Genomic DNA, 23,542 nt, shown 5'->3' on the forward strand with positions numbered 1-23,542 from the left:
CAGAGAATTGAAAACATACGAGTGCATTTCAGTGGCTAAGGCATGACTGAAAATACATTTAATTCACAACAGCTAAAATATGACTGACTATGCACCTCGATGGGGGAAAGGAGATAATTCTCCCCGCTAACCACTGTTATGCTGGAGTGAGTAGAACAGTAGCTCCAGATTTCCAGAAAGAGCATGCTTGGTGGGAGGAGGTTCAACAAAATAGTCTAGACATGTAGAAACAGCAGATTTCATTTGTATTTGAATGCCTTTACTGTTACCAGATTGGAAAATGTTATTTTCTAGGGCTACATTATAAAACACTATTTTTCCAGTACTACAATATTATTTAAATATTTTTCAATAAAATATACCAATCATCAAATTTTAAAGAAAATATGGTTTATTTTAAAATATTTAATGGCAGAGGCATGAACACATATGGCAACATAATGAATGCGGAGTATATTAAAATCAATAAATACAATATTTTATCTACACATGCAATAACAAGGCAAAGAAAAAAGCTATTTCTCTACGTATGTAACGGTTAGGCGAACAATGAGTTATACCATACATACATTTTCACATTGGATCTTAGATCAAATGACAAAGTACCAACTGTATTACACTATACCAGTAAATTCTGCAACTATTGAGCACTGCATGTGGAGTCAGAGACCACAGCAATATCTTATGACAGAGTGCCCTCTTGTGGTGAGTCTACATATGAGTGACAGTGGAAAGCAGAGGGCTTACAAAGCACTACTTTGAACAATTTCAAGTCAATTTTCACAAATCATTTTACAAGGAGTGGCACTTAAGTTCATGATCAAGGAATTGCAGTCAACGTACATCACAATTTGAGAGAAGTTAAAACGGTATTGAGATCAAGAGAAACAAACCGATGCAGAAATATCATGGCCATTCTTTACAATGACCGTACAAGTATCTACTACTAATATGCGATTTAAACCTGTATTTTCAATGCTTTTGGCTTTAAATCCAACACATTTACAACTAACATTTCTGGAGTGTGAGTCCCCATACAACCTTGGCATATCACTACACATTGTTCAGTTTCTGTTGTGTACCTGAGTCAAGAGGACAATGACAAAAACTCCCTCTGTCCAACAGGGTTTCAAATTCAAAGGAAAGAAATGTCATTATTAATATATGAACAGATTCTCAATAATCTGTCGAAGCCACATCCCTGGGGGAAAAAAAGACTGCTAATCAAGGTAGGTACAAAGAAAACGCATTAACAAAGTTACATTTTCTTTTTGACACCTTACGATGGGGTCATGGTCTGTTTGTAACGTAACAAGAACGTTGTACAAGAGGAGGCAGCAAATCAAGTCTATGAGGTAGTGCCAATTAAGTACTTCATTGCACTAAATATCAAGGAGTGTAATATATATATATATATATATATAACTGTAAATGACTTGGATCACTTTGTCTTCTCTGCCCAATCAATATGCTATTGTCTGGAAATGTTAATAGTATGGATATGAAAGACATACAGATTAGGCTAGGGAAATATAGGGAACATATACTCCCTTAATATTAAGTATGACATTTAAAAAAAGGATACTGTCACTTTAAAATATACAAGCTATTCACAGAATTAACAATAAGGCTTAACCATGAAACCACTACCACTGGTGGTATTAAAACAATTATAAAAAATAATTACAAATATGATAAATGTTAAATGTTAATCTGTCAATGTTAGCACTACATTGTACATTACTGTACATTTACTGTACATTCCAAGATTACGTACACATCAGATCGTTAAATATTATAAGACCATCAATAAACCAGGACCTAAAGCAATTTGGAGATATTCTTACTTTTAAAAAAGCATTACTTCATTTACTACAATACAGTGAAATGTATGACATGGAGCCCTGTAATACTGCAATGCAACTTCAAGATTCACATTCGTTAGCTTTAGCACAAACCACAGAATTAAACGCTTTAGTCTCCACCTGACGTATTTAGCTACAAAATGTATGTACGAGGGGAATCGTGAGTCAACTACGCCCCGACGAGTTACTGCTGCTGCACAATAAGTCTCAAACTACTCCCTGCGAGACATTGCAGCTTAAGAACACAGTGTAAAGTTAGGCTTACTCTACACTGTACCCAGAAATAAGGAAATGCTTAGATCCACACAATAAGACTGGAGGCAAGCGCAAACGACCATGCGAGGTTCAAAGGCTTGGCTGTACACAGGCCACATGAAGCATTCTCCCTCTCTTTAGATTCACTAGATGCCTGTGCATGGGATCAAGGTGAGCCCTCCCCTTACAATATACAGCGCTTCCAGACCTGTCACAACTAGCCCAGCAAAAATGCTATCCATTATGGCACAGAGGGTAAAGGATATGGGGTGTGGTGTTGCAGCTGCTACGTGAGGATGTGGGCCGTGGAGGGGATGGAAACAAACTCGCGCAGGATGTTCTTGGCCGTCTCCAGGTTGTTCTGGGCGATCATCAGGGCCTTCTGGATGTCCTGGAACGAATAGCCCTGGCTCATCAGACGCTCTATCTCCCCGTTGATGGGTAGCTCTGCACCAGGAACTGGAGAGGGCCCTCCGGATGCTCCTCTGGAGCCCGCTGATAGATTGACAGCAGCGGGCAGGGCCTCTGGGGTGAGAGGGCGGGGCTGCCGGTCTGAGTTGACCCGGCGGGGGAGGGGCTTAGGAGGGCGCTCGGTGTCCTGACCTGGTGCAAACATAGCTGAGAGAGGAGAGAGATGGTGTTTGATAACTATAACTCTGTTATAGCAAGAGAGTGAAAGGATTGAAAACACTAATGCTAAGCTACATACAGGGATCCATGGTAGACAGGCTGTCCATGGAGAAGCACCTGAAGGCAGCCGAGGTGCCGGTGACATCAGAGAGGGTGCGCCTGGCGGGGGTCGGGGGAGCCTGTGGTCGGGGGTAGTCATAATCATACACATCCCTTGCCTCAATTTCCTCTACTGCGAGGTGCAGGGGAACCGCAGGGGGCGGAATGAGGTAGTCTGGATGGAAACCAGAGAATTCAGGGGTTAAAAAAAAGATTAAGTGATTTTAATACCCCAAATACAGAATATACATTTTCTATGTGCTGAGATGCATGATAACTGGCTTAACAGATAACCTGATCAATGGTGGGGATCAAAATGAACTGTTAGCCAATCGTGGCCACAATCATTGCGATAGTAGGTTTCTGGGCAGGTATAGAGTAGCAAAAGTTTTTTTTTGTGATTCAAGCCCAAGTTAGATGATGGATTTCTGATTGTAAAAAGGCATGACTTATGTAACTTGATGTGCAATCAGAAAGCTGAGAAAAGAGATCCTTAATTCATCTCTATGTACCGGACTCTGGGGGCTGCTGTGACAGGGACAGGGCGGGCAGAGGCTCAGCAGCACTAGCCTGGGCCTTGATGTTACACATGGACTCATACACCTGAGGGTCCTCACAGTCCACATCACACACCACAGTTCTAGGAGAGAAGGAAGGTGGGAGAGATAAAAAGAGGCAGGGATGGAGAAACAGAGAGGGAGAGATGGCGGGCAGAGGGAGGGGCATCAGAAAAACAGTAGCCATGACCCTGTACTGATTTTAGAGATTTAAACCATTCAGGAAATACATACATATTTCTAGGATGATACAATCATAATCCACTGGGCCACCTCGTAGTGACAGTCTTGAGTGCTCACCGTGAGTCGTGGTCAGTGGTTTGGGGCGGTGGTGGTACGACAGCCCCCGCCATGGCCCAGGAGGGTCCTCCTGAAGGGAGAGAGGTGGGGCTCATATATTCGTTCTCCTCGTCACTCCCAGAAGACTTCTCACCAGTAGACACCCGTTGAGGTGTCCTAACAGACAGACACACAGTCAGACACTGAGGCAGGTAATACATATGACGCACTTGAATTCCTGATCAATCATACCATGAGACACAAACAAGGAATATAGCCAATCAGTTTTAGTTTAATCAGTTTATTAAGTACACAGCCCCGTTCACGAAAATGGTTCGCTCCTACAGACAGTGGTCACGTGGCTGTGGCTTGCTATATAAAGCAGGCAGACAGGCATCAAGGCATACAGTTACTGTTCGACAACGTTAGAATGTGCAAAACGAGTGACTTAAGCGACTACTTAGTGCCAGGCGCGCAGGTTCCAGTATCTCAGAAACGGATTTTCACGCACAACAGTGTCTAGGGTTTACCGAGAATGTTGCAACAAACAAAAAACATCCAGTCAGCGGCAGTCCTGTGGGTGGAAACAGATTTTTATTTATGTTTTATTTCACCTTTATTTAACCAGGTAGGCAAGCTGAGAACAAGTTCTCATTTACAATTGCGACCTGGCCAAGATAAAGCAAAGCATTTCGACTCATACAACGACACAGAGTTACACATGGAGTAAAACAAACATACAGTCAATAATACAGTAGAAACAAGTCTATATACGATGTGAGCAAATGAGGTGAGATAAGGGAGGTAAAGGCAAAAAAAGGCCAAGGTGGCAAAGTAAATACAATATAGCAAGTAAAACACTGGAATGGTAGATTTGCAGTGAATGAATGTGCAAATTAGAAAGAAATATAATGGGGTGCAAAGGAGCAAAATAAATTAATTAATTAATTAAATACAGTAGGGAAAGAGGTAGTTGTTTGGGCTAAATTATAGGTGGGCTATGTACAGGTGCAGTAATCTGTGAGCTGCTCTGACAGTTGGTGCTTAAAGCTAGTGAGGGAGATAAGTGTTTCCAGTTTCAGAGATTTTTGTAGTTCGTTCCAGTCATTGGCAGCAGAGAACTGGAAGGAGAGGCGGCCAAAGAAAGAATTGGTTTTGGGGGTGACCAGAAAGATATACCTGCTGGAGCGCGTGCTACAGGTGGGTGATGCTATGGTGACCAGCGAGCTGAGAAGGGGGGACTTTACCTAGCAGGGTCTTGTAGATGACATGGAGCCAGTGGGTTTGGCAACGAGTATGAAGCGAGGGCCAGCCAACGAGAGCATACAGGTCTCAATGGTGGGTAATATATGGGGCTTTGGTGACAAAACGGATTGCACTGTGATAGACTGCATCCAATGTGTTGTGTAGGGTTATTGGAGGCTATTTTGTAAATGACATCGCCGAAGTCGAGGATTGGTAGGTTGGTCAGTTTTACAAGGGTATGTTTGGCAGCATGAATGAAGGATGCTTTGTTGTGAAATAGGAAGCCAATTCTAGATTTAACTTTGGATTGAAGATGTTTGATGTGGGTCTGGAAGGAGAGTTTACAGTCTAACCAGACACCTAGGTATTTGTAGTTGTCCACGTATTCTAAGTCAGAGCTGTCCAGAGTAGTGATGTTGGACAGGCGGGCAGGTGCAGGCAGCAATCGGTTGAAGAGCATGCATTTAGTTTTACTTGTATTTAAGAGCAATTGGACACGGAAGGAGAGTTGTATGGCATTGAAGCTTGCCTGGAGGGTTGTTAACACAGTGTCCAAAGAAGGGCCAGAAGTATACAGAATAGTGTCGTCTGCGTAGAGGTGGATCAGAGACTCACCAGCAGCAAGAGCGACCTCATTGATGTATACAGAGAAGAGAGTCGGTCCAAGAATTGAACCCTGTGGCACCCCCATAGAGACTGCCAGAGGTCCGGACAGCAGACCCTCCGATTTGACACACTGAACTCTATCTGAGAAGTAGTTGGTGAACCAGGCGAGGCAATCATTTGAGAAACCAAGGCTGTCGAGTCTGCCGATGAGGATGTGGTGATTGACTGAGTTGAAAGCCTTGGCCAGATCAATGAGTACAGCTGCACAGTAATGTTTCTTATTGATGGCGGTTAAGATATCGTTTAGGACCTTGAGCGTGGCTGAGGTGCACCCATGACCAGCTCTGAAACCAGATAGCATAGCAGAGAAGGTATGGTGAGATTCAAAATAGACGGTAATCTGTTTGTTGACTTGGCTTTCGAAGACCTTACAAAGGCAGGATAGGATAGATATAGGTCTGTAGCAGTTTGGGTCAAGTTTTTCCCCCCTTTGAAGAGGGGGATGACCGCAGCTGCTTTCCAATCTTTGGGAATCTCAGACGACACGAAAGAGAGGTTGAACAGGCTAGTAATAGGGGTGGTAACAATTTCGGCAGATCATTTTAGAAAGTTCCAGATTGTCTAACTCGGCTGATTTGTAGGGATCCAGATTTTGTAGCTCTTTCAGAACATCAGCTGACTGGATTTGGGAGAAGGAGAAATGGGGAAGGCTTGGGCGAGTTGCTGTGGGAGGTGCAGTGCTGTTGACCGGGGTAGGAGTAGCCAGGTGGAAAGCATGGCCAGCCGTAGAAAAATGCTTATTGAAATTCTCAATTATAGTGGATTTATCAGTGGTGACAGTGTTTCCTATCTTCAGTGCAGTGGGCAGCTGGGAGGAGGTGTTCTTATTCTCCATGGACTTTACAGTGTCCCAGAACTTTTTTGAGTTAGTGTTGCAGGAAGCAAATTTCTGCTTGAAAAAGCTAGCCTTGGCTTTTCTAACTGCCTGTGTATAATGGTTTCTAGCTTCCCCGAACAGCTGCATATCACGGGGGCTGTTCGATGCTACTGCAGAACGCCATAGGATGTTTTTGTGTTGGTTAAGGGCAGTCAGGTCTGGGGAGAACCAAGGGCTATATCTGTTCCTGGTTCTAAATTGCTTGAATGGGGCATGCTTATTTAAGATGGTTAGGAAGGCATATATATATATATATTTTTTTAAACAGGCATCCTCTACTGACGGAATGAGATCAATATCCTTCCGGGATACCCCGGCCAGGTCGATTAGAAAGTCCTGCTCGCTGAAGTGTTTCAGGGAGCGTTTGACAGTGATGAGTGGAGGTTGTTTGACCGCTGACCCATTACGGATGCAGACAATGAGGCAGTGATCGCTGAGATCTTGGTTGAAGACAGCAGAGGTGTATTTAGAGGGCAAGTTGGTTAGGATGATATCTATGAGGGTGCCAGTGTTTAAGGCTTTGGGGAGGTACCTGGTAGGTTCATTGATAATTTGTGTGAGATTGAGGGCATCAAGCTTAGATTGTAGGATGGCTGGGGTGTTAAGCATGTTCCAGTTTAGGTCACCTAGCAGCACAAGCTCTGAAGATAGATGGGGGGCAATCAGTTCACATATGGTGTCCAGAGCACAGCTGGGGGCAGAGGGTGGTCTATAGCAGGCGGCAACGGTGAGAGACTTGTTTTTAGAGAGGTGGATTTTTAAAAGTAGAAGTTCAAATTGTTTGGGTACAGACCTGGATAGTAGGACAGAACTCTGCAGGCTATCCTTGCAGTAGATTGCAACACCGCCCCATTGATGAGAGGTCGAAAGAGAATGGCAAGAACCATGCGTGTCACAAACCGACCAATAATGGCGCAGTATAACAGTGGTGTGCAGAACGGCATCTCAGAACGCACAACTCATCGATCTTTGTCTTAGATGGGCTATTGCAGCAGACGACCACACAGAGTTCCCCTCCTGTCAGCTAAAAACAACAAGCATCAGTGAGGCCTCCCGAGTGGCGCAGTGCCACTAGAGATTCTGGGTTTGAGTACAGGCGCTGTCGAAGCCAGCTGCGACCGGGAGACCCATGGGGCCCATCGTCGTCGATGTTAGGGGAGGGTTTGGCCAGGAGGGATTTCCTTGTCCCATCCCGCTCTAGCGACCCCTGTGGCGGGCCGGCCGCAGTGCACGCTGACACGATCACCAGGTGTACGGTGTTTCCGCCGACATATTGGTGCGGCTGGATTCCAGGTTAAGTGGGCATTGTGTCAAGAAGCAGTGCGGCTTGGTTGGGTCGAGTTTTGGAGGACACATGGCTCTCAACCTCTCCCGAGTCTGTACGGGAGCTGCAGCGATGAGACAAGACTAACTACCAATTGGATAGCACGAAATTGGGGAGAAAAAAGGTGCCAAAAAAAACAAGGACTGGAAAAAAATTCCTGGGCCGACAAATCCTGGTTCATGTTCAATCATGCTGATGGCAGAGTCAGGATTTGGCGTAAGCAGCATGAGTCCGTAGCCCCATCCTGCCTGGTGGTGTACTGGTGTGGGGAATGTTTTCCCGACTAATCAAAATTTAACATCTACATTACATCCACACATATTTTATCCATATCTATACAAATGCCATACCTGATTGCCAAGGAGTAGATAGCATTGGTCGCTGCCAGTGGCTTTGCTCTGGGGATGCAGTCACTGTCACTGGGCCCGTTGGTCTGTGGCAGGGCCTTGGCAACAGGCCGGGGAACCATGTAGTTGGAGGCCCAGTTGGGCTCCGGAGGGGTGCATGGCAGGGGTCTCCTCTGGAGCCGGCCCTCTGTGGGTCCCAGGGGAGAGGGACGCTCGGGTGGGGGAGGTGGGGGTAACTCTCGCAGGGCAGGAGGGAGAGGCAAAGGTTTGTCTCTGTGGAGGGCTGCAATCTGGGGAGAGCAGACATTAATATGACTGGATGCAATTTATAATTGTAAATTCATTTGAAGTCATTCTGGATTAGTGTCTGCTAAATTAGTGAAATATAAATGTCACATGACATGCATGGTCACACACCATTATATACATAAGAAAACTTGAATTTGATTAAGTGATTGATGGATTAAGACCTCCACTTGCCTTGGGTGTGGCTCCTTGGCCCAGGGCCCCTGGGGAGCTGGGAGGCCTCGGTGGCACCAGGTCCAGCCGGGGGGGCACGGGGGGCAGTGGCGTCACAGGGGAGGGTGGACGCTCTACCTGAAAACACACAGGGGAGACATTAAAACAAACTAGAGGTCAGACTGTTTCTACAACTTATAGATAGAGGATCTGTTGTTGTTGTTGTTGTTGTTGATTTACTGGGTGGTGTATCTGATTGGCGAATTCTGAAAACGACCAAATCTTTTATAGATTGCCTTTTCACATTGAGCACATAAGGAAACAATTATGTTGTGAGATGGTGTGTGTAGGAGAAAGAGAGAGAACATGACAAAGTCTGACTGTTTCCAGATGGTGGCTGGGGGTGAGGAAGTCTTGCCTTGGTGCAGGCCAGCCTGCTCATGTTGAGGTGTGGGTCCTCCAGGCGCTCGTCATCGTCCTCATCGTTGCTCGGGGAGACTGACAGGGAGCCCCCTCCCTCCGCCCCGTAGGGTCCCTGGAAGCTGGCGAAGGAGGCCCCGCTGCCGTTGTTCTTGGGGCGGAAGGGGTCCACCACGATGGGCTCTGTGCCTTTAATCTCGCAGCGGCAGAACGGACAGCCCTGCCCCTCCGACTCCTAAAGAGAGAAAAATAATAATAATAAATGAGAGGAAGAGGGGAGAGTAACAGTACAGGACCAAAATAGAGTAAATCCAGATCAAATGTATAAAATACGTGAGTGAAACAGACACTCCTTCAGGGTGAAGCAACTCTGGGACCGACCTGCCAGGCAGTGAGACAGGAGGTGCACATGAGGTGGCTACAGGGCTCGATCTTCACGTCCTTGTCATTCTCGGCACAGATCTTACACAGCTGGAATGTGGAGCCCATCTCACAGTAGAGCTCGTACTGCTCCTGTAACACAGAGAAGAGAAAGGAGACAACAGAAATGTCAGAATATCTCAGCGCATACTACAATTGAACAAATATTTCCTTTTCTGATTTTAGCAAACAGCCATCTATACAGGCAGCATTCTGACTTGAGAAAGACGGACATAAATCAGAATAAGTACACAAACGTACGTTTAGGGCGTTGTAAGCTATGGAAAATTACAGTTAGCAAACATTTGAGTCACACAAGTGAATCTGAAGTCTGAATTACGAACAGTACTTTGTGGACATGAGTGTCTGACCTGTGTGACTTTGATGTGGTCCTGTGGGGAGGGCTCACACAGGCCTGTGAGGTCTGGGTTCTGGGTCCGGCCATCTGGGAACAGGTAGCTGGACAGAGAGAGCAACAAACAAAAACATTTCAATGGCCAGTTGAAGCCACAGGCTGTATGATTTCCTGTTATTTCAACTATTGTGCAATTCTGTGGTGACTTTAGTTTATAGTCTTAGAAACTGATTTCAACCACTTTCAGAGGAAACTTCATAACAGATTCAGCAAACGCCTTCACTGAACCAGAGAAGGTAGTAGTTGGTCATTCTTTCATCTTGGCTATGTCATGGTACTCACAATCCCTCCCTGTATCCGTCAATGAGTGCCTGGAAGAGGGGCTTGTTGTGGGGGATAGTCTGCAGAATGTTCCCATCTGCAGTGACGTAGCCAATGGCCCACTGGCCCAGCCGAGTGCAGCTCAGTCTAAAGATATAGCTGGGACAGAGGGAGATGTGTGGTGTGTGAGGGCCTGTCGTAATTTGCAAACCGGTTGTACATGTAGAATAATCCCTGAAATACAGCACGCCAAATGAACGGCAGACGAACGGTAGATCCAGAAGGCGAGGTCAGTACAGCTGCCTCAAAGCTGGGACCGAGAGACTGAAAAACAGCTTCTATCTCAAGGCCATCAGACTGTTAAATAGCTATCACTAGCACATTAGAGACTGCTGCCCTATATACATAGACTTGAAATCACTGGCCACTTTAATAATGGAACACTAATCACTTTAATAATGTTCACTGCATTACTCATCTCATATGTATATACTGTATTCTATTCTACTGAATCTTAGTCTACGCCACTCTGACATTGCTCATCCAAATATTTACACTACCGTTCAAAGGTTTGGGGCCACTTAATGACCTAACATCAAATTGATCAGAAATACAGTGTAGACATCGTTAATGTTGTAAATGACTATTGCAGCTGGAAACGTCTACATAGGCCCATTATCAGCAACCATCATTCCTGTGTTCCAATGGCACTTTGTGTTAGGTAATCCAAGTTTATCATTTTAAAAGTCTAATTGATCATTATAAAACCTTTTGCAATTATATTAAAACAGCTGAAAACTGTTGTTTTGATTAAAGAAGCAATAAAACGGGCCTTTAGACTAGTTGAGTATCTGGAGCATCAGCATTTGTGGGTTCGATTACAGGCTAAATGGCCAGAAACAAAGAACTTTCTCCTGAAACTCATCAGTCTATTGTAGGTCTGAGAAATGAAGGCTATTCCATGCAAGAAATTGCCAAGAAACTGAAGATCTCATACAATGCTGTGTACTACTCCCTTCACAGAACAGTGCAAATTGTCTCTAACCAGAATAGAAAAAGGAGTGTGAGGCCCAGGTGCACAACTGATACAACGGGTACTATTTAATGAAGCTGCCAATTGAGGACTTGTGAGGAGTCTGTTGCTCAAACTAGACAAAAATGTACTGGTCCTCCTGCTCAGTTGTGCACCGGGTGAGTGTACAGTTGTGAGTGTACATGATGTATTTGGATGGTCTGTGTGCCTCACTGTTTGTGTGCCTCACTGTGTGTTAGTGTGTATGGAAGTGCATGCAAGTGTGTGTATGTCATGTGTATTTGTCTCACCTGCCAGGCTTGTGGATGAACCTCTGAAGCCGGGCCTTGACCTCGTCGTAGGTGAGGAAGGCCATGTACCCGGAGTGTGTGACAGCCAGACTGTTCCAGTTTCTCAGGAGAGATGACCACGGCTGCACAATACAACACACAAACCACGGTCAAAACATTGACAACAAATCATAATCCTAGTTGATAATAAAAAAAACACTTGTGTTCCCACTGGGATTCAATGCCTCTGACCCGATTACGGGGAATAAGTCACTGGCTTACTAGTGCTCTTCCATAATGTCCCTAGGAGAGCAGCATAACGTCATGGCAGGCATTTTTTTGCAATACTCGACTTGAGTGGGTTGAGTCACTGAAGTGATCTTCCTGTGCGGCTTTGCGCCCCCTCAGGCTCGTGTGGTGGAGAAGATCTTTGTGGGTAGTAAGTTGGTGTTACAGTGACTGTATTACCACCACACCGACTGTCACGAGTCATGACATTCAAATTCCACGTGACTGTTTAGTCACGGTATTTAGGCTCTGATGGTCATTAGTAGCCTACCAAACTTGTTAACTGCCTGGTACTCAGCATTCTATTGTCCCTCTAATCACTCTGACATCAATGCAAATGTAATCAAAAATCTAATCAAACACTTGATGAGAGCCCATGAGCTCATGTTGCGCAACATTTCTATATGCTTTGCAATTGCTTGAGAACAGAGTGATGGCCTCTATTAAAAAGAGGAGGATCCCATCAGTTTTCTCTATGCTAGGCCTACTATATATATATATTTCTCAGCTCCTAATATTAAGCACATTGCTTCTCTTTACAACAGGAGTTTAGCCTCCCTGACTGGCATTAAAATTAACCACGTGAAAAGCATCCTCCATTCGCTATTTAAGTGGATAGGTGACATATATTTTTCCAACTGCCCCTGTTTTGAGAGAGCGCATGATAATGGTCCATTCTAAATCAAAACAAATTCAACACATTATTTAGAATATGGAAAGACCAGATTAATACAAAAAAAAGTCTGATGGGTGACAATAGCCTATCACTTGTGAATTACAGTTGAAGTTGGAAGTTTACATACACCTTAGCCAAATACATTTAAACTCAGTTTCACAAGTCCTGACATTTAATCATAGTAAAAGAAAATCGCCTGTCTTAGGTGAGCTAGGATCACCACCATATTTTAAGAATGTGAAATGTCAGAATAATAGTAGAGAGAATGGTTTATTTCAGCTTTCATTTCTTTCATCACATTCCCAGTGGGTCAGAAGTTTACATACACTCAATTAGTATTTGGTAGCATTGCCTTTAAATCGTTTAACATCGGTCAAGCGTTTCAGGTAGCCTTCCACAAGCTTCCCACAATAAGTTGGGTGAATTATGGCCCATTCCTCCTGACAGAGCTGGTGTAACAGAGTCAGGATTGTAGGCCTGTGGCGAAATCTGCTCGGAGCCTTCTCCGTGCGCTGCCACTTTAAGAGCGCATGAGCAGTAAGGAAGGAGGAAATAAAGAGAGCTTGTTCAGCTGTTTGGGGAGGAGCTCTTGGGTGGCGCGACAGTTTGATTGTGTGTGCTGTGCTGCAGAAGTTTTGTTTGTTTTCAGCGTTTGTAGTTTATAAAGTATTTAACTCAATCATCGGTGTGATCGCTTTAGATCGTGGTTGTTTATGTATGGGACCGCGCCCGTTATGGATCACATGGATTAGTAGCAACATTGTTGCGAAGCTTTAACAAACAAACAACAAACCATCGGACAGTCAGACACCGGCAGGCCTGAAGACCACAGCTAAGATTGATCTTTTTCTCTCTCTTTCTCTTCACTCTCATTCCAGTGCTGTACCCTGCAACAGACTCTCTATTTGTTAAATGCACTGCCCATTGAAGTTCATTAGAGCTGGACTATTATTTCCCTGCCAGAAGTATTTGGATGGACATTTTAGTAGGTTACTTGCAAGTTGTATATTATGTGAACTGTATTGAGGTGGGGTGTACTAATGACATGTGGCCGAGAAGACTGGACATTTTTAAGGCCTTTGTTGTGTCGATGAACACCCCCCACATTCATACCCTCTGCACTCATCCACTAGAAAATACAGATTATTGCAAATCCTATGTTGATGACTGGGTTCGTTCTTGTATGAAGTTCCTGTTGAATTGCTCTGCCATTATTAGTATTAGTATTATTGTATGAGGTATTTGTGTTTGGGTTATCCCTGTGCTGCGATGTGGGTTTTATATGGTGTGTATTATTTTTTTCTCTCCACTGGCTATCTGGTAAACAGGCTACACTCTAGGCAGTCTCTTCTGTTGATGTGTGTGAGTCTGGTAGTGGCACTCTCTCTATTCTACTCTTTTCCTTTCGGCAGGGTTAATACCTGCCTGGCGCCCGAACAAAATCTTTCTTTACCCCTCTCTTAATAACTACCGCTACAGGCCTCCTTGCTCGAACACACTTTTTCTGTTCTGCCAACAAATTTTCTATAAGATTGAGGTCAGAGCTTTGTGATTCCCACTGCAATACCTTGACTTTGTTGTCCTTAAGCCATTTTGCCACAACTTTGGAAGTATGCTTGGGGTCATTGTTCATTTGGAAGACCCATTTGCGACCAAGCTTTAACTTCCTGACTGATGTCTTGAGATGTTGCTTAAAAATATCCACATAATATCCACAAAGCACCCCCCACAACATGATGCTGCCACCCCTGTGCGTCACAGGTGAGATGGTGTTCATCAGCTTGCAAGCGTCCCCCTTTTCCCTCCAAACATAACAATGGCCATTATGGCCAAACAGTTCTATTTTTTATTCATCAGACCAGAGGACATTTCTCCAATAAGTACGATCTTTGTCCCTACGTAAAAACCGTATTGTGGCTTTTTTTATGGCGGTTTGGAGCAGTGGCTTCTTTCCTGCTGAGCGGACTTTCAGGTTGTGTCGATAGAGGACTCGTTTTACTGTGGATATAGATATTTTGGACCTGTTTCCTCCAGCATCTTCACATGGTCCTTTGCTGTTGTTCTGGGATCAATTTTCACTTTTCACACCAAAGTACATTTATCTCTATCAGACAGAACGTGTCTCCTTTCTGGGCGGTATGACAGCTGCATGGTCCTATGGTGTTTATACTTGCGTACTATTGTTTGTCCAGATGAACGTGGTACCTTCAGGCATTTGGAAATTGCTCCCAAGGATGAACCAGACATGTGGAGGTCTACAAAAACATTCTGGGGTCTTGGCTGATTTCCCCACGATGTCAAGCAAAGAGGCACTGACTTTGAAGGTAGGCCTTGAAATACATCCACAGATACACCTCCAATTGACTTAAATTATGCCAATTAGCCTTTCACAAGCTTCTAAAGCCATGACATAATTTTCTGGAATTTTCCAAGCTGTTTAAAGGCACAGTCAATTTAGTGTATGTAAACTTCTGACCCACTGGAAAAAATACTTGTGTCATGCACAAAGTAGATGTTCTAACCAACTTGCCAAAACTATAGTATGTTAACAAGAAATGTATGGAGTGGTTGAAAAACAAGTTTTAATGATTCCAATCTAAGTGTATGTAAACTTCCAACTTTAACTGTACATAGATTTGTCAGTAAATTCCTCCACCCACCATGTACTCTTTAAATACCACACCTCCATGTCAGTGAAGGGCTACGGAGTAGATGTCCTAACTGACTTGCAAAAACTATAGTTTGTTAACAAGACATTTGTGGAGTAGTTGAAAAACGGGTTTTAATGACTCCAACCTAAGTATATGTAAACTTCCGACTTCAACTGTACTGTATATATTATGATGCCCAGCTTAAAGCAACCAGCGCATTATTTTTTTGCGACTTTTTAAACTTATAGCTCATGTAGCCTAGCTCATAGGCCTATATGTTTTGATAATGTTTGTATCACAACTAAAGTGGCCAAATAACTTCTTTAAAAAAAGCACTTTAATCTGTTTTACAAAGGGTGTAGAACCTAAAAATGGCATACATACGCAGTCTTGCGTTACAAGTTTGGAAAATATCATTTTCACCATAAATGCACCTTTCTAATAAAAGCAATAGATGCTTATTTGCATTTGTGGTCACTTTTGAGAATGGTACTTTCCTGCAAATGGAACGTTAGTGCTTATAGCCTACTGACGTGTGAGCATTGCTGTGCTTATAATGTGAAGAAATAGCCTAATTGTTTATCTTAAAATGTTGATAAACTTTGTCATTGTTGCGTCAGGCTCATTGCTTTAAACAGTTTTTGTTGATGCTAGTGGTTGTATTAATTTGTTGTATTAATTTGGGATCTATTGCATCCCACAACTGTAATATCTGGAATATTTATTTCTCGCACAAAATTAGAGTAGATCAACTTTTGTACTATGGGGGATAGTAGATTAATATAGGCTAATGCTTTTGCTGTTCGTTAGGCCTAATCATCTTGTTGGCTGACAAAAAGTAAATGTGGACAGTTCTTCCAATATCTTAAATATGCGCCTTGTGAATTAGATAAGGACGCGCCCTGATGTGTCTGTCTTTCCTTGTAGCCTGTGAGAAAGACCCGATCACGTGATGGAGAGGTGCTTCGGCAGGCAGCTGTGAGAAGCAAATTATATTTATTATATTCAGCCCAAGGGCACTGGCTGCAAAAGGCACAGATTTTTTTAGGGGGCATTAAGGCCACACAAAGGGGATGAAGCCGGAAAATTTGAGGCATTATCAAGTGCTTGTCAAATTGTGAGTGAGGGAGTGATGAAGTATTTACAGCCTGCGCAACAACAAAAAGTAGAGCTCATGCCTTTCATGCAACTTTTTTCAAATCACCATGCGTCACATCATGCAGCCTTAGAAATTATTAAAAATCTAAACATATAGCCCAACATTTGTATCACAACTAAAGTTACATAAATAACAGAATAGGCGCATGTGCGCACTCCCTCAAATCATTTGGAGAAAATATCCTTTCTATTTTATTCAGCTTTGTTCAATTGTATTCTTTATACTATAAAATAATGCCACGGAATTCTAAGCAAATCTTGTCTGCTAAATGAACTAGTATAGCCCACAGGCATTTGGCATAACCAGATCAGGACCTAACATAAGGACAACTCGGTATGCCATTCTGTTCTTCTGAAATAGACTGCCCTTTCTTCATATCATGTTTCTTTAGACCTGTCTAAAATAAATCATGGATTTATTGTGATGGTGAAGACTATATTATATGGATTTATTAGACTTTAAAAAGTAGATGGTCCAAAGGCCTGCATCAGTGACTTGTAGGCTTTGCTTGGAAGCCAGGAGATGCTAAAAGTGTTTATGTAAATTAAAGGTCAATTACCATGAGACCGGCAGTTATTTGCTTGACAATCACCGGCTGACAAAATATCATGACCACCAGCCCTGGTCTGTTGATTTCCCACAGCCAGAAGATGACTGGCCATGCCTCAGAGCCTGGTTACTCTCTTGGTTTCCTCCTAGGTTCCAGCCTTTCTAGGGAGTTTTTCCTAGCTACCGTGCTTCTACATCTGCATTGCTTGCCTTTTTGGGTTTTAGGCTGGGTTCTGTATAAGCGCTTTATGACATCTGATGATGTAAAAACAGCTTGATAAATACATTTGATTTTGTTCTTCACCTGATATTCACTACAACTGTGGTCACCAACCATGGTCTGGAGAGCTACAGGGCGTGCATGATTTTGTTCCAGCCCAGCTCTAAATCCCCTCAATGTCTTGATGATTAATTGATTATCATGTTCAAGCTGATGCGTTAGTGGTGGGCTGCAACAAAAGCCAGCATACCCAGTAGCTCTCCAGGGCCACTGGCTGGTAACCACTGCTGCACTACATTGGTTAAACATTTACAAGCATCTCCAGTTCAATTCTCAAGGCCAATTTGAGGAAGTAATTTTGGTTTCAGTCTGCCGGGAGTCAGGCTGTGGAAACACTTGTGGCCCCTGTGCGCACACAGTAGAGGGAACTACTGTAAAGGCCACGCACAGTCAGAATACTGAACACGTAATGACTGAACTTTAACCATCCCACCCTAAATAATGATACAGCAGCTATTTCTACCTTTGTACTCACATGTCCTTATGGCCTAAAAAAAGTACCCATGGTTGAAATTAACCACCCACACAGTGGTGTCACAGGCCTTTCCTTAGCCACCTCCAACAGTTTTGTTAATTTCTACAGTGAACTCTACATAGCAGTTGAGCTCTGTATAGATTTGTCGCCCCAGAGAGAAAACAACTTTGTGACTGTAGAAGGTAATAAAGTTGCCGTTGTGCTTAAAGCTAGAATCCTTAGTTGCTACATCTATTTTTGGAAACGTCCAATGGCAGAGACGCAAGTTGCTTAGAGTGGTACCTTAATTATTAAATCAATGACTCGGTGACCATGTCAAAGTAAGTGGTGCTGAATGCACTTACTGTAAGTCACTTTGTATTATTTTAGCAGATGCTCTCACCCAAAGTAATATGATAGTGAGTGATTCAGGAAAGGAATGGGGAGCAGTGAAAGCACATTCCCTATATATTGGTGATGGAATGGGTGCAAAACTATTTTGGTCGTGGATGAGTTGAGTTTCCCCCATTCAATCTAAAGTGTTTTAGGCACCTGGAAAAATGTTATACAAATGCATCCATCACCATCATTACTTGAGTTTGAGAAACTTAAATGCAAATGCATGCAAATCATTACCTGGAAGAGCCTGGTGAAGATGTCAAACTCAAAGACAGAGATGTAGTCGTTGCAGGTGAGGTCGATGGTAGACTTGAGAGCCATGGCTTCCAGGCCTGAGCTGATTGGGTGGAACTCATGAAGAGACTGGCGGAACGTCCTCCATGGAACAATGGTCCTACAGGGGGGAAAGCGTTTAGTGATGCAAAAGTTGTATTTATCCCCAGGCATGTTTTGGTTAAGCGTTTAATTTTAAGGACATTTTATATAATAGATGAGCCACAAAAAAAAAACTCACTTATCACCAAAAGACCTTCTCCAGAACTCAGCGGCGTCAGCTTTGGTGATGCGGAAGTTGTCTCCTTGGAACAGGCCATTGGGAAAGATGGCTTTTAGCTCAGCCAGCATGTGGCTGAATATCAGCGACAGCTTGGTCAGGTTTCGCCTATGGAGAAAGGGTATCTTATATCTCATCTTAGCAAATCAGGTCCTCAAACAAACCTCATATATCCCTGAGGTTGACTAATGGTAATGCATTCTCTTGGCTATACTACAATTAGGCTAGGTAGTATAAGCCTACCGCTTAGGATTGGATAATAAATTCACATTAGTCTACTAAACTAATACCTTTGAGTGGGGACTGGTATGCAATACCAACTGGAGTATTCACTACAGGCGATCAAAGGGAAAGTGCAATAGAGAAGCAATTGCGTTTGATTCAATTACATTCATCTTACTTGCTCACCCATTCAGTTGTAAGAAAGTGTGATGAGGTTCTTAGGAGTGTAATCTGTGTGGTGGTATATGCTGGATACAGCCTGGTGGGTTTATCTTTAGACCACAAAAGTTTACACAGGGTCTAAACATTTTCTTCTTTTTTTTACATTCCTCCAAATACTTGTTAAGATGTTCACCCTAAGAAAAAAACTTTTTCCAACCAAACTATTTCATGTTGTATACAAGTACTAGCACATCCATTTCCTATAATGGCTCATGCATTTGTGCTACTTGTGAGTAAGAAGAATCACTGATAGCATCATTGCTTTCACAGAACTAGAATGAGATTACAGTTCTATGATTGCTTCACTGAAACCTAAATTAAACAGGATGGGTTTTAGCTTAGTAGTGTCTTTTTGATTAAAAGAGGAAATATACCCTAAACAGATCTGGTCATCATTTAGCCTAATGGTTCTTGCATCACTCAGCTTTACAGAACATTAGCTGTACCTAAATAACGAAAAATGTTCAATTCCCATTTTCTAGTATTTTTTGTGTATGTAAATGGTTATAAATCGTTGCAAATAACACAACATGTGCTTTATTCATAGGACATTGGATTGAGGTGTGGGGTAGTTTCTTGGAAAAAATTCAAAACACTGATCACACAGCATCTCCCACTAGGGCGCTCCTATTTTTAAGCTTCACTCAAGAGTAGGTTAACACTGCTGAGACATGCATACATGCTCTTATACCTCCCAGCAAGTGGTCAAAATCACTTGAGAAACTCTTTGAAAATAAGATATACCAGTCACCTTGATACCGAGAAAAGAAACCTTTGATAGGAACGAGGCCTACTATTCAAGTTTGGTTCTAGCCTTAAAGCTGAACAACAAAAGGCAGAAACAGACTGGCACCCAGCAGGCTCAATATCCTCCTACATTTTACCTGGGCTGAGAGTTCTCCTCATACATGCGCTCCTTTGCCTCCTTGTACAAGCTCATGGTCTGCTTGATCTTATTGGTCAGGTTCTCCATCACCACCCGGAAGTACTCGTTCTCCCCGAGAATCTCCATCTTGCCCTCGTAGCGGGACAGGATGGTGCGGAGGTGCTGGTAGGTGTCTGGCAACAGGTCCAGGATGTAGGGGGGACTGTTCTTCAGGGCCACCTTAGGGTTCTGGCAGAGACGTACCACCTGCGTGGGAAAGGGAGGATGAGACGAGGTCAGAGGACCCTGGACGTGTTTCTCCAACGTGCATCTGGGTGAAATTAAACTTAAAAATAAAAAAATATTTACAGTCTGGTTGATGTTTATATTTCAGCTGGTTCACCCAACCAGGCCTAGCCAGTACCTTGCTAGTGTCTCAACTGTCCTTTTTGAAAGTACACCAAGTAGTCCTTATCATCTTTGTTTATAAGCACTTCGCTATACCTGTAATAACAGCTGCAAAATAAGTGTACCCAACCAATAAAATTTTATTTGAAGAAAATATAGTTGATATTTTTACGACACCAGCAGTAGGAAAGGGAACAGACTATTTTGAAGGCCTATCATTTCTTCTAGTTGTGTCAAATGTAAAATACACGTGGTATTATACTTGGTATTGTTGTAATATCTGAATAGGCCATTTGACACATGGAACTGGTACGCTTGTGTTCATTCAAACTGGAGTGAGCGAGCAAAAGAGGAAGGGTGTAATAACCACCTGATGGTTAGTTCATCAGACTTTGAAAACAGACTTTGTTGTGAAACTGAATAACTGTTTTCCTGCCAAAGACAACTTGTACACTCTGCTTAAGTCAAAATTGTACAATCAGCATAATTGGTAATTGTGGCCATTTGGGGAACAATGTATTGGAGCCCATTTTATAAATAAATAAAAAATGTCTGAATATGTTACCTTGTTTTTGCAGAATAAATAGTTGTGACTTAGCATGATCAGTCTTGTGGTAATTGCTCACCGCATATGAAAAGTACAGCGTCCTATTGTTTTGCTATTGCTACACTATGGACATTTGCAAAGCTTGAATTTCATATTCTGAGTATTCTGGCTATTTAAATGGACAATTGCACTACCTATTAAAAGGACTTAACATAAGACCTGAGGAAATGAGATGGCTTGTTACCTACCTTATCCATAAGTTTCCAGCATTTCTCCACCATTTTCTTGTCTACCACCGCAGGTTGGGGGGGCTGGAGAGGTTGGTGATTGGGCTGAAATGCGTCCTTCATCAAGCCGATGAGACCCGCGCCCCTCCTCGGATTTCCTGCCATGCTTCTGTCGCCGGCCGGGGGAGAGCCCCGGGGCTTGGAGACCGCCAATGAATGACAATTCTGGGCACCTATTTAGTAACCACGGTAGTTGCCGAACTCTATTGTTCTCGAATAAAGACAGTAATAACCACACAAATATCACAAGACGAATTAATGGCTGGTAAGCTTGCTAGCTAGCTGATTTAAATTCTTCATCTGCCCTCTCCTTTCGTCGGAAAAGACAGGCGTTCGCATAGTTCAACCTCCTGCCTGGTTGTTCAATTTGTGACCCGTCTGTTATATTTGTGGACAGGCTTGGATGAACACAGGGCACACGCAAATACAAAAGCGTATTGATTAAATAATAATAATAATATCGAGCTAAGTATACTGGCTAATTTCTTCAGACTTCTAGCTAAATAGGAGCGTAGCTAGCTTGCTACTATTTGTCTGTTTTCTTCCTATGTTTCAGTTTTTTTCCGCCTGTAGAGCAAATCGGGTAACTTCCGGTTTGGAATGTAGCTTCAAACGTAAAAAAGTATATATATATATATTTTTTTTTTTTTAAGTCTTCTTCTATTGTTTTATGGAGGTCGCAAACAAACGTTAGATGTGCATGCCGCCACCTACTGTGTGTCCACCTACTGTTCTGGAGCATTAATTTTCTCAATTAAGATAGTATCAACTCCGGTGTCCTCTCTCTGGCCTACTTTTGAAAAAGGTCAAAGGTAATCAAGAAGAGGCGGCGAGGAGAGGGAATGTGGACTAAAATGCGCTCCTATGAAATTACATTACATTTACATTTAAGTCATTTAGCAGACGCTCTTATCCAGAGCGACTTACAAATTGGTGCATTCACCTTATGACATCCAGTGGGACAGTCACTTAACAATAGTGCATCTAAAACTTAGGGGGGTGGGGTGAGAGGGATTACTTAACCTATCCTAGGTATTCCTTAAAGAGGTGGGGTTTCAGGTGTCTCCGGAAGGTGGTGATTGACTCCGCTGTCCTGGCGTCGTGAGGGAGTTTGTTCCACCATTGGGGGCCAGGGCAGCGAACAGTTTTGACTGGGCTGAGCGGGAGCTGTACTTCCTCAGTGGTAGGGAGGCGAGCAGGCCAGAGGTGGATGAACGCAGTGCCCTTGTTTGGGTGTAGGGCCTGATCAGAGCCTGGAGGTACTGAGGTGCCGTTCCCCTCACAGCTCCGTAGGCAAGCACCATGGTCTTGTAGCGGATGCGAGCTTCAACTGGAAGCCAGTGGAGAGAACGGAGGAGCGGGGTGACGTGAGAGAACTTGGGAAGGTTGAACACCAGACGGGCTGCGGCGTTCTGGATGAGTTGAAGGGGTTTAATGGCACAGGCAGGGAGCCCAGCCAACAGCGAGTTGCAGTAATCCAGACGGGAGATGACAAGTGCCTGGATTAGGACCTGCGCCGCTTCCTGTGTGAGGCAGGGTCGTACTCTGCGGATGTTGTAGAGCATGAACCTACAGGAACGGGCCACCGCCTTGATGTTAGTTGAGAACGACAGGGTGTTGTCCAGGATCACGCCAAGGTTCTTGGCGCTCTGGGAGGAGGACACAATGGAGTTGTCGACCGTGATGGCGAGATCATGGAACGGGCAGTCCTTCCCCGGGAGGAAGAGCAGCTCCGTCTTGCCGAGGTTCAGCTTGAGGTGGTGATCCGTCATCCACACTGATATGTCTGCCAGACATGCAGAGATGCGATTCGCCACCTGGTCATCAGAAGGGGGAAAGGAGAAGATTAATTGTGTGTCGTCTGCATAGCAATGATAAGAGAGACCATGTGAGGTTATGACAGAGCCAAGTGACTTGGTGTATAGCGAGAATAGGAGAGGGCCAAGAACAGAGCCCTGGGGGACACCAGTGGTGAGAGCGCGTGGTGAGGAGACAGATTCTCGCCACGCCACCTGGTAGGAGCGACCTGTCAGGTAGGACGCAATCCAAGCGTGGGCCGCGCCGGAGATGCCCAACTCGGAGAGGGTGGAGAGGAGGATCTGATGGTTCACAGTATCGAAGGCAGCCGATAGATCTAGAAGGATGAGAGCAGAGGAGAGAGAGTTAGCTTTAGCAGTGCGGAGCGCCTCCGTGATACAGAGGAGAGCAGTCTCAGTTGAATGACTAGTCTTGAAACCTGACTGATTTGGATCAAGAAGGTCATTCAGAGAGAGATAGCGGGAGAGCTGGCCAAGGACGGCACGTTCAAGAGTTTTGGAGAGAAAAGAAAGAAGGGATACTGGTCTGTAATTGTTGACATCGGAGGGATCGAGTGTAGGTTTTTTCAGAAGGGGTGCAACTCTCGCTCTCTTGAAGACGGAAGGGACGTAGCCAACGGTCAGGGATGAGTTGATGAGCGAGGTGAGGTAAGGGAGAAGGTCTCCGGAAATGGTCTGGAGAAGAGAGGAGGGGATAGGGTCAAGCGGGCAGGTTGTTGGGCGGCCGGCCGTCACAAGACGCGA

The 23,542-nt window shown here is 43.9% G+C and overlaps 1 protein-coding gene across 2 annotated transcripts; it reads right to left on the minus strand.

Annotated features, from left to right (window-relative positions):
* Window positions 1-368: 368 nt before the first annotated feature.
* Window positions 369-21,605, minus strand: LOC123998926 (E3 ubiquitin-protein ligase CBL-like). Of its 2 annotated transcripts, none has more exons than XM_046304166.1 (15): window positions 20,943-21,604; window positions 19,759-20,006; window positions 18,392-18,538; window positions 18,115-18,271; window positions 11,443-11,564; window positions 10,141-10,278; window positions 9,815-9,902; window positions 9,405-9,536; window positions 9,022-9,258; window positions 8,625-8,741; window positions 8,148-8,434; window positions 3,707-3,862; window positions 3,362-3,489; window positions 2,830-3,024; window positions 369-2,738 (listed from the first exon to the last, which is right to left on the minus strand). In XM_046304166.1, exons 1-15 carry the CDS (start codon window positions 21,084-21,086, stop codon window positions 2,407-2,409), a joined length of 2,628 nt encoding a protein of 875 aa, XP_046160122.1. In that variant the 5' UTR covers window positions 21,087-21,604; the 3' UTR covers window positions 369-2,406. The 2 variants fall into 2 exon arrangements, with proteins under 2 accessions (XP_046160122.1, XP_046160123.1); XM_046304167.1 differs by having other exon boundaries at window positions 2,560-2,738; window positions 2,868-3,024; window positions 20,943-21,605.
* Between the last annotated feature and the right edge of the window lie 1,937 nt (window positions 21,606-23,542).

The sequence above is a fragment of the Oncorhynchus gorbuscha genome, linkage group LG16 (genome assembly GCF_021184085.1).
Source record: "Oncorhynchus gorbuscha isolate QuinsamMale2020 ecotype Even-year linkage group LG16, OgorEven_v1.0, whole genome shotgun sequence".
Lineage (NCBI taxonomy): Eukaryota > Metazoa > Chordata > Actinopteri > Salmoniformes > Salmonidae > Oncorhynchus > Oncorhynchus gorbuscha.